Source organism: Pteropus vampyrus, unplaced genomic scaffold, assembly GCF_000151845.1.
Source record: "Pteropus vampyrus isolate Shadow unplaced genomic scaffold, Pvam_2.0 Scaffold94, whole genome shotgun sequence".
Taxonomy (NCBI): domain Eukaryota; kingdom Metazoa; phylum Chordata; class Mammalia; order Chiroptera; family Pteropodidae; genus Pteropus; species Pteropus vampyrus.
The window spans coordinates 3,730,576-3,741,366 of NW_011888875.1; the positions used below are offsets into that span (position 1 = coordinate 3,730,576).

Sequence of the window (10,791 nt, forward strand, 5' to 3'; positions counted from 1 at the left end):
CAGAGAAGCATCCTATACAGGACTGATTGAAAAACATAGGGTTTAAAAGCTAATCATCTTTCTTCGGAAATCATAGACTGCCTTTTTTTTTTTTTAATTCCCCAGTTTAATGTATGGGGGAAAAAAAAGACAATTTAAATTCTGAAAGGCCTGTAACATAATTGTGCGATACTATTTGTTGGCCCCAGACATAGACAAGCTAAATTCCATGTTGCTGACCTACTGGCTTGCAGTCCCATCAGCTGGCTGGACTCGCTCCGGCCTCCGTCCATCTGCATGTGATAACCAGAGCTCACTTTTTTTTCCCCTTTAATGCCTCCCATATTGCCAGCACCGTTCTATGGGTTTTACGTATATTACATTCTTAACATTTGCAAGGTCTCTAGGGAGAAAATTTTAGTAATATCCCCATTTGCAAAATGGGGAAACTGAGGCTTACGGAGACTAAGCGATGTGCTCAAAGTCTATTTAATCCTCCAAATGTCTTCATTTGGTACAAGAGAATTTAAATAACTTCGCCGAAGGGCCTAGACTGAGAGCAGCAGAGCCTGGTTGCCGAGCTACACGCTTCACCGCTGTCCCCTAGCTTAGGGGTTTGCACTGCGGCTGTTTACCCATCGTAGCCCCGGAAACGTTTTTATGATAGCTGTGAAATCATATTTTTGATGAAAATAGTTAAAGCGTAAAGATGCGTGATCTAAGAAAGAAGTAAATGTTCTAGTTTTGCAGCAGGGATGTTACAGCATCACCCGAGGATGTGGCACAGATACGTGTAGGGAACACAGGCCGTGGACTGAAGGGGAATTGGCTCCACGGAAAGTTCTGGAGGGAGCAGGGTTGCTCCCCGACTCAGCAGCAAGGGCCGGATACCACGCCCTCAGGTATGTGGGCAACAGTGGCCTGGAGCAAAGCTCCATGGGGCACCCCTTCTCACCATTTTTACTGAATATGTTACATTTCCACAGTGTTTAGGACTTTTGACAAAGGTCATTTTATTTTGCAACTGATGCCTATTCTTGCGATATGTCTGCATGCGAAACCATACACTGAAAACCACTTTAGGTCAAAATACAATTTTAGGTTATGTGGACATCATAAATATAAAGCCCTTTGTTCCCTTCTGCCGGCTAGAATCAAACGTCAGGAATGAAGCAATTTATTTCACAATATTTTTTCCGGCTTCTGTTTTAGGTGCATTGCTTAACTTGAAAGCAAACGAACAAAATCTCATAGTTCTTTATTTTGTTTTGAAAGATATCCTGAGCAATAATACAGCACATGATACGGTGTAGAGAATTGATGCTTTGGGCATCAGAAAGTCGAAAAAGGAAATAAGAAAATGTATTTGAACGGGTTCATAACAGAATAGCTGTAGTAATTGTGTGCTTTGTGTCTTGGCCTGACCTTAAGAAAACTCTCTGAACTTTCCTATATATGTATATATTTTCTTTTATTAGAAATAGCCTGGAGATGGGTAGGGAGACTGTCTTGCCGGAAGTGATGAGAGCGAAAATCACATCTCAAGGGATTCAAAGGTCATTCTTTGATTTAAACCAGCCCCGTCCCCCGCCCCCCATCGCACTCTAAGAACTTGAAAGTTCTCGGTTGCTTACTTGAAATGTTCAAGGTTTGTCCAACTTGAAACATTCTAAAAGTGATATTGTCATTTTTCTCGAATACAAAATAGAGGGAGAAAATACTTACATCTAAAACCATTCTTTTTTCTGTCGTGTATGTATGTCTTTCAGAATCGTTTTGCATCATTTAAGTTTCAACTGTGAGTGATTCTAACAACGATGAGAATATTATTTAAAACCGAATCACAAGGATTTATCTAAGGATTTAACTAACTAAACATGGTTTTAAATGTAAGAATCATGATTTTTTTTCCTATTTCTAGTATCAAAGGTATTCTTAAATTAATTTTAACATTTTGTCCTCATTTTTCATCATACAGCATGACAGTAGATACGCAAGTGAAATTTCTTTTTACTCCTTATACTCATTTCTCTTTGTCCCCCAAAGAAGCCTCCACCATTCATGAATTTGAATACATCTTTGTAATCCATATGCTTACATCCTCTCTCTGTACACACACACACACACACACACACACACACACATGTCAAATATATGGTGATGAAAGGAAATTTAACTTGGGGTGGTGAACACACAATGCAATATACATATGATGTATTATTGAACTGTACACTTGAAACCTATATAATTTTATTAACCAATGTCACCCCAATAAATTTAATAAAAAATAGATAATAGTACTGTGTAGTAAAAACTCCCATATAGTTTTTTAAAATTCCCATTATTGGGATTGTGTGATATATTTCTTATGTGCAATCTGCATTTTTCACTTTATATTTTGTTTTCGAGAACTACCCATGTTGGCATATAGGTATCTGGCTAATTTATTTTAACTGATGAATAATATTTAATCCATGTGTGTCATATATGATATGTAATCATATTACCGTATTTATGCATTCCCCTATTGCTGACCACTTCCGTGCTTTCCATTGCTTTGCTGCTGCGGACAAGGACGTGTAGGCATGAGAGTCCCATACGAGTCTCCTAGGTGCAGGTACATGGGTTCCCCTGGAGTCTCTACCCAGAAGTGGAACTGCAGGCTGATTGGGTATTGCATGTAAAACATTACCAGGTATTGCCTCGTAGCTCACCCAAGCATTTGACTAACTTATTCACGCATCTGCAATGTACGAGAATTCTTATTTTCCCATCTCCTCCCCAACACTGAGTATTGTCATACTTTCTAAATGTTTGACGGCCTGTAGAGTATAAAAAGATATCCTGTGTCTAATACGCATTCCTTCAATTCCTAGTAGGGTTGAGTATCTTTTCATGTATTCAGTAGCCATACATTCTTGATTCCTCTGCTATGCCTCAGCTATTACATGTATTTGTTGACTTCTATTAGATCTTCTCATCTCTTATTGATTTGTAGGAGTTATTTATATGTTCTGGAAACTAACCCTTTGTAAGTCATATGCATTGCAGATGTCTCCTCCCAGGATGTGGCTCGTATGTCCTCAGTTTATGGTGTTAATATTTTTGTTTTTATCACACAGAGGTTTATTTTCGATGCAGACAAATGTGAATAGAACAGAGTTCAGGATGTGGTCCCAATCCTGGCTCTACTGCTTGCTGGCTGTGGCACTTCCAGCAAATTCTTTAATATCTTTTTACCTCAGTTTCATTATCTGTTAAATGGGAAAGTGTTACTTCTCCTAAACGTTTTGGCACGAATATTAACTATAAATCAGTTAGAATATTGCCTGGTATAAAGTGAGAGCTATATAAGTGTTAGCTATTAAAATTAGTGCTTTTAATAGATTGTTTTTTAAACTGTTTCCTAGCATCCCTGGTTTTTGTACATATTAGAGATATGTTTAAAGTTTAAATATTACTTACAATAGTTTTCATTAGTTTTCTCACAATATTCGGATTGTGGAACTTATATATAGTTATGGTTAAATACACGTGGAGTGCTATAAATTACATTTATATTTTTATTTAAGATTATTTCTGTTTCAAGAAATAGCATTTCGGGAGTGAAAGCCACTTTATTTCCTGATATTGAACATGCATGTAGTCACAACAGCTTCAGAAATGGCTTTTCTATTATGTTAAATTGAATTGTTCAATTGGGAAAAAGTTCACCATGAATAATTCCTAAACACCTGAAAGAGAAGTGTCAGAGACACAGGCATAATCAATGTTTATTGAATGAATAAATAGTCTGTTTGCTTTTTAAAAAATCATCCACCTTACAGCAATTTTTAAGAGATGGAATCAAGTACATAAAATATGCAATTGCATAGAATCCCCTAACAGGCAGAGTAGAGTGTGCACTCAAAGGAAATGAAATCCAAACCAGGTTTCTCATGGGACTTCAATTTTCTATGATCATTCATACTTTTAATGCATTTTAACTGCACTAAAGCAATCAGGAAACCATTTAAGTGATTAATGCTCTGTGTCTGCCCAAAAGGAACGCACCTCTGCTTAGAGAGGATAGTTTCATGTTCACTGCCAATGACATTTTTTTCAATCGCAATAAAAAAAGTTTCTTCCTGTCTATCGCATCATAAAATAGGAACACTTTTGAAAGTAAAGTATGATATAACAGTAACAAAAAGTAAATATGTAATAGTATGGTGTGTCATCGTCCTGCACATGAAACCACCCAACAGTGCAGGTGAGTGGATACATCTCGAAGGAGGAGTGTAAGGTGTGGTTCCACCTGATTTGTGCCGGAGTGACCAGGACGTCTTCCAGCTCTATAGTATGGAAATGAAGATGGAGAAACAGGAAATTCCTTATGAACTCAAATAATGGCACATTTCTGTGTCATTCAGTGTGACATTTACTCCAGGGAAACACCCGCCCAGTGTCAGTTTTAACACAGCAGTGTCTGCTTCTCACTCGTGCTTTGTCTTCTCTGGGTCGGCAGAACTCTGCCCTCCACGAGGTTATTCAGGGACCCACGTTGACACAGGGCTTAGCACAGAATGAGAATGAAGACCGTAGGCCAGCCCTCTGTGCCTTGGGCAGGAGGTGGCATTTGTCCTTTCCTCTCACAGACTTTCACATGACTCTTTTTTCTGCGCGAGGGGGTGGGGGAGTGTAGTCTTGGATGTGTCTGCAAGGGGAGGAGTGTGGGACTTCGATGGGCCCTGGGAGGAGCTTCCAGGGACTCGTTCACTCTATCGCTTCAGGTGGGAAGTAACGTCAGTGTGTCTCCCTCCACGACTTCAGATTATGAGTCAGGACACATTCGTTTAAACCCCTGCCGAGCTCCTCGTGGTCTGTGCGGTCAAGTTAGTTAGTATCGGTAAGCCTGTTATTCCCCATCTACCAGAAGAGATCTGTGGTTGTCGTGAATGTCACAGCATAGAGGTAGTCGTAAACCAAGGAGGATAAAACAGGACATCATCGTTGTATCAGAAAAACACCGTGTCAGTTCCTTGGGGCTTCCATAAAAAATTGCCACAATCGAGTGATCTAAAACAAAAGAAATTTATTATTTTGCCGTTTTTGGGGGCCAGAATTTCAAAATCAAGGTGCGTCAGCAGGGCTGTGATCCCTAGGAACCTGGAGGAGAAGACCCTTCCTTACCTCCTTCAGGTGCGGATGGCTCCAGGCGTCCACTGGCTGTAGATGCTGAACTCCAATCTCTGCCTCCATCTTCACGTGTGCCTCTCTCCTCTTCTGTCTCTTATGAGGACACTTGTCTTTGGCTTTAAGACAGTCTCATCTGAATATCTGTAACTTCATTACATCTACAAAAACCCTTTTCCAATAAGGATTCTCAGTTTCTAGGGATTTGATGTGGACCTATATTTTTGAGGAGAGGTGCCCCATTCTACCTACTACAAATATGAAAGCATTTTCCACTTCTATACTAAGTGAACATGGCTCTGCAGTTTTTAAAATATTGATTATAGGATTACGTTTCTGTTTTAAGTATTAAACTTTGTAGTTAGATGTTACTGCTACATAACGTTACATCTTTTCGATGCCAGGAAAAGTTGCATTGGACTGAATTTATAATGTTATCACTTCATGTATTTAGTGTCTGTAGCTCTCATCCTTGTAAAACCATTTTCCAGTTTCCTACAATGGCTTGGCTGCAGATCAGGGTATCATATAAAAGTCATATGTCCCTTAAGGGACTACTCTTGTATTCACTTACATCAATCATGGCTTTTCTGAACACTGATTTATACCAGAATTCCCCTCTTCCCCCGTAAATGTATTCAGAATTCATCTCGGAGATACAGATTAAAGTTCTAAAACCCACTTGCTGTTGTGAAACTGATGAGCTATTCATAGAAGCCCCTTGATCAGAGCAAAAGATGCAGTGAAATACTCACAGAAAATCATTCTCAAAATGATGCCTGTCAGTAATTGACATCCAGATTTCTCAGTTATTGACATATAAAAAGGGGCATGTCAGAAATATTTGCGTATATAATGAACATTGTTTATATTTATAAATTTTAAATTTGTTTATGTATTTAATAAGTCATTCAAAATGAATCCATGTTGCCTACACAGATGAACTGTGCACAATCTTTTTGGCATATCATGTATATGAACACCCCTTTCTACTAGGGTCATTTTCTAAAATGAGTTTGTAGAGAATTTTCAACCTGTGTAATCAGTTGGTGGTCAAGTGTTATAATTTTTAAATTACTAAATTTAAACCGTAATAATCAACTGAAAGGAACTGTTCATATGATATGTCCAAAAGAAAGTATATGTTTATCTTCTTTATAATGAAAAAGGAGAAAGTTATTTCTTAATCTACCTTAGAAAGTCTACTTGAAACTCTTCAGACTTGTATTTTAAAATTGGGTAGAAATGTATGTAGAAACTATTGTAAGGAATAAGTATAATAGGCCGAGCTTTGTAAAAAAAAGAGCTGTTCTTTCGAAAATTACTGGACAGTATCCATTTATAGCAGGCTAATACCTGTGAATCCAAAAAGGTATCCATACACCAAATGGATTAAAGTTAAGACTATCAAAATGGGATCCCTTTTCTCAGTAAGAAATTTCAGGAAGCGCCTTGGAGCCATCATTACTGCCCTAACGCGCCTTCGCGGGTTGTGGTCTAGTGTCCTTGTGTTTCTAACTGATACATCACTCCTGTGTGTTCTCTTTTTTACAGTTCAGCAGAAGAACAGTTTCACTGGCAATCGCAAGGTAAAGTATGGCTTTTAATGAACCCTTACGCTTACTTCTACATGTATCTCTACTGACTAATTTTCTTCCGAACTTCAGGAAGAGACTTGTGAAAATGAATATGACAATACCTTGAGACTAAAATTCAATGAAGTTGTTGGCGATAGCTCACCATTTCACAGGAGTTGAGTTGTCACAATTCCCTAGTTTACTTTATGTCCTTCATAGATGCATGGAATTGACTGGTCTTAGCTTTGAATACTGGTTGGCTGGGGAATACTTCATAGAGGGAATATCTTTGGTTAGGACACTCTTGATTTTTAAATGATAGCCTTCAACTTCAATATTAATATTATCGAGATTTCGTTCATGACTTTAAAATATTGTATTTCAGATGGTCAAAAAGATATCGAAGATGAACTCACGACAGGTCTTGAGCTGGTGGACTCCTGCATTAGATCACTGCAAGAATCAGGAATACTTGACCCACAGGGTTATTCAACGAGTGAAAGTAAGTCGAGTCAAACGGCAATCTCGAAGACCGAATATAAGAGTATTATGTCATTATTTTTGCTAATATAACTAATATCACGAGACATATGTAATAGGACCTCAAGATGTGTTTATACTTCTTTTATCCATTTCACTCTACGCTCATGTATTTCATTCCCACATTACTTCACCCCAACCCTCATTAGATTACAAACTCTCTTAAGACACTTATTAGCTTCTAGATTTTTCACCAATCATAATTGGTGATTCTCACTTAGCCGATATCCTTTTGGGCATCTAGACCAGCACATTGTAGAAACTCATCCTATATGTGTTTAATCAACACAGTGTCTGTTTGAACATTAATTGATAATGTGTTACTCCTACAGATCATTGTGGGGAGAGTTTTTGAACAGTACGGCGATTATATAACAAAATGGAAAAAATTTATGTAACATATGCAGTATTATTTAGTGCTATGCTATAGTACTTTGCAATAACTTCTTACATTTCTACATTTAGCTATCTTACATTGCAATATTAATCTCAATAAAGAATTTAAAGATTTCTTTACCTCCATGTAATTACATATTTTTCAACTAGAGTGGTTGAGACTTAAAACTAAAGTTCTATGGGTTGAAACGAGCCTCACTTAATAAATCATAGGCTTCTCTTGACTTATTTTAATAAAGTCCCACAAAAAGCTAAAAATTAAATCATGAAAACATGTATTACCTTGATAATTTCTACATTAGAAATCAGTGGAGCATTTTGTTCCTTAATTTAAAAAATATGTAATTTCCTTGAATACTCCTCAAGGTTTTCTATAGAAAAGGAAGATATAAAAATAAAATAGTAAACTGATCTTGGAAATGTTTAATTTACTTATTAGTTCATTTTCTCTATAATCTTTATAATTCTACCGTTAGGATAGTATAATTAGTGTAGTATAATTCTGCTATTAGGATAGCATATGCATCATACTGAATATTCAGATAGATTTAAACCCATATGCATCTTTCCAGTAGAACTCCTATAAGTAAGATACGGATTTGTATGATCCTCGTTCTCTGGATTTTATATTTTACAATGTAGGATTGTTACCTCTTTTCTTTGGGTTAATAAATATATTTGTCTCGTAGGGATAGTTGTCGTTAGAACTATATTTAATTAACATTTGAGGTACATATACTCTGTTTATTAGAGAGTACTAAAGCAGAGATAAAATAGTTTATCTTGGTAGGGAGGATAATATTGGATATCTCATTTTTCAGCATAATAATAAACACTATTCGATTATGAGTTTAGTTGGGGGGGAATAACCTTTCATATGTGAAAAGTATAGAAAAAAGAAGGGAGAATAAAAAGAGGCAAACAAATTAAAAAGAGATATCAACTCAACGAACCTATCAGCACACTGAATTCTCCTTTGAAAATAAAAATTCAGGTTTGTAGTAAACAGAGAACATAGTAATGTGATGTTTATGAGACACACTAATATTAATGAAGTAAATGTTGAAATCAAAGGAATAGACACAGTAGTGGCAGCAAATACAAAGAACACAGAGAGCAAGATTCAGAAGAAAATGTGAGATGGAATGAAATTTCATGCAGAAGCACCAAGCAGGGTTGAAGAGGACTTATGTAGTGGAAACTTATAAAGATGAGATAAATTCATACTAAAATCTAGTGAGCATGCATGCACCAAACCTAGCACCTGAATGTCAGAACAAAAATGAAAGCTTGAAAATATTAAAAATGAAAAGTTGGTGAAAAATGTTGTGACTATTTCCATGTATATTTTTCAGAATCAGACTGAATAGCTGAAGAAAAAGCCACAGAAATTTGGAATAAATTATTAGAAAAATTAATGCATTAAATTAATTTTAAAAGTTGTATTTGTTGAATGATAACATACATTTGTTATATATGTCCAAGGAATATTTACAATAATTGATCAGCTATTTTAGACAATTCTAAAAATTAAAATGTATAGAAAGGCGCTGTCTTTGATTACAACCCAGTAAACTTAAAAGTAAATAATCAAAAAGGAAATATATAATCCCGTTAATTAAGAAACAGATTTTTGATCTACTGAATCACAATCGGTAACTGCTGAGTTTTGTTTTTTTCAGAAAGATTAGTTATGTTAATATGTACTGAATTATCTGTCTGAAGACTCCTAGGATTTTAGTTAAATATCCTTTTTGTAAACCCATGCTTTCTCGTTTGAAGATAAGAGAGGATATAAAGCAAAATAAACAACAATACACACACACACACACACACACACACACACACACACACACGTGATGAAAGCACCACCCAAAAGTTTTATGCCACAAGATATGAATCACAGTGAAATGTAAAATATTGTCATTCTTAAGAAACATTTATTTGTTCTTAACATTTTCAGAGTCACTTTGAGGCTAAACTAATTGAGTAAAATTTAAGAAATTAATTTGTAAACTATCGAACAGATAATAACTCTCATTTGGGGGAATCACGAATTGCTCATTTTAAGTACTTATAAAATAGAAATGCCAGTTGCTGTTTGTATCTATATCAGAGTTCACGTGGGAAATAGAGTCTACTCAAATGAGTTTAACTGGAGAGAATTTAATTAAGGTACTATTTACAAAGGCGTGGGCAAGATGAAGTAAACAGGACTGGGTGCCTGCTGGGGTACTCAGGGAGTAGCGACAGACAGAAGTCCTTGTCACCCTTAGTCCTGAAGGAAGCCTGCAGGGACACGTACCAGCAGAATCAGGAGGCGTGGCAGGAGCTCCAAAGGAATAGTATCCTAACCTCTGTCTCTTCCCCACCTTCTCATTTGCCTCCCACCGGCCAAATCCCAAGGGAATCTCGTGATCAGTCTTTTTGGAGAAAAGGGCAGAGAATGAATATGAGGAGCAAAGAGAATAATCAGCTGAACATTCTACGAGCCACTGGAACAGTCTACCGTGTTTATATTCTTGATAAATAAACAGCGTATAGACACATAGTAGCTCTTTGACACAGTTCATGTAATTAGCGCAAGCCCATCAGATTCTGCTAGTCCCTTGATTTTGTGGTTATTCGATCAATGGATTCATTAGCTAGAACAGACGTGAAATAGCTAACGCTAAATTGCACCTGGCATGCCGCCCTTGAGAGCCAGTCTCTTAGTCCTGACTCAAAAGAGACTAACAAAACCCTAACTGCAGTCTAAAACCAGCTTGAGAAAGTTCTAAATGGCCACCAATATCAGCCCCTGAGCCTACAGTACTTAATTTGTTGTGTTTAAAAGCTTTTGTTATTTTTCTTTCCAAGGTGTGATTAAAATAAAATTTGAATCTTAGCGAACCCATCTTCTCGACCCTAAAGCTGGCAATGATTATAATGTACAGTTAACCAGAGTTTTCAACACTTGGTATTTTTTAGAAAGTGCCATCCTAAATAGTATGTAGATCATGCATCCAACCTTTGCCACCCACCACTATTTTGTGACTGCCAGCTGTGTAATCTCAATTCTAACAAATACATGTCACAGAGTCACTAGGAGAATTGCTGTTGCTTCGCTGGGAAAAAAAAAAAA

General features: G+C 36.7%; 1 protein-coding gene across 1 annotated transcript in view; it reads left to right on the forward strand.

The window, feature by feature from the left end:
- Positions 1-10,791, forward strand: part of CTNND2 (catenin delta 2) — a 700,986-nt gene that overhangs the window by 303,387 nt on the left and 386,808 nt on the right. The window contains exons 3-4 of the mRNA XM_011364122.1: positions 6,709-6,743; positions 7,117-7,233. Of these exons, the coding sequence (XP_011362424.1) occupies positions 6,709-6,743; positions 7,117-7,233 (152 nt within the window). The remainder of the gene's footprint in view (positions 1-6,708; positions 6,744-7,116; positions 7,234-10,791) is intronic.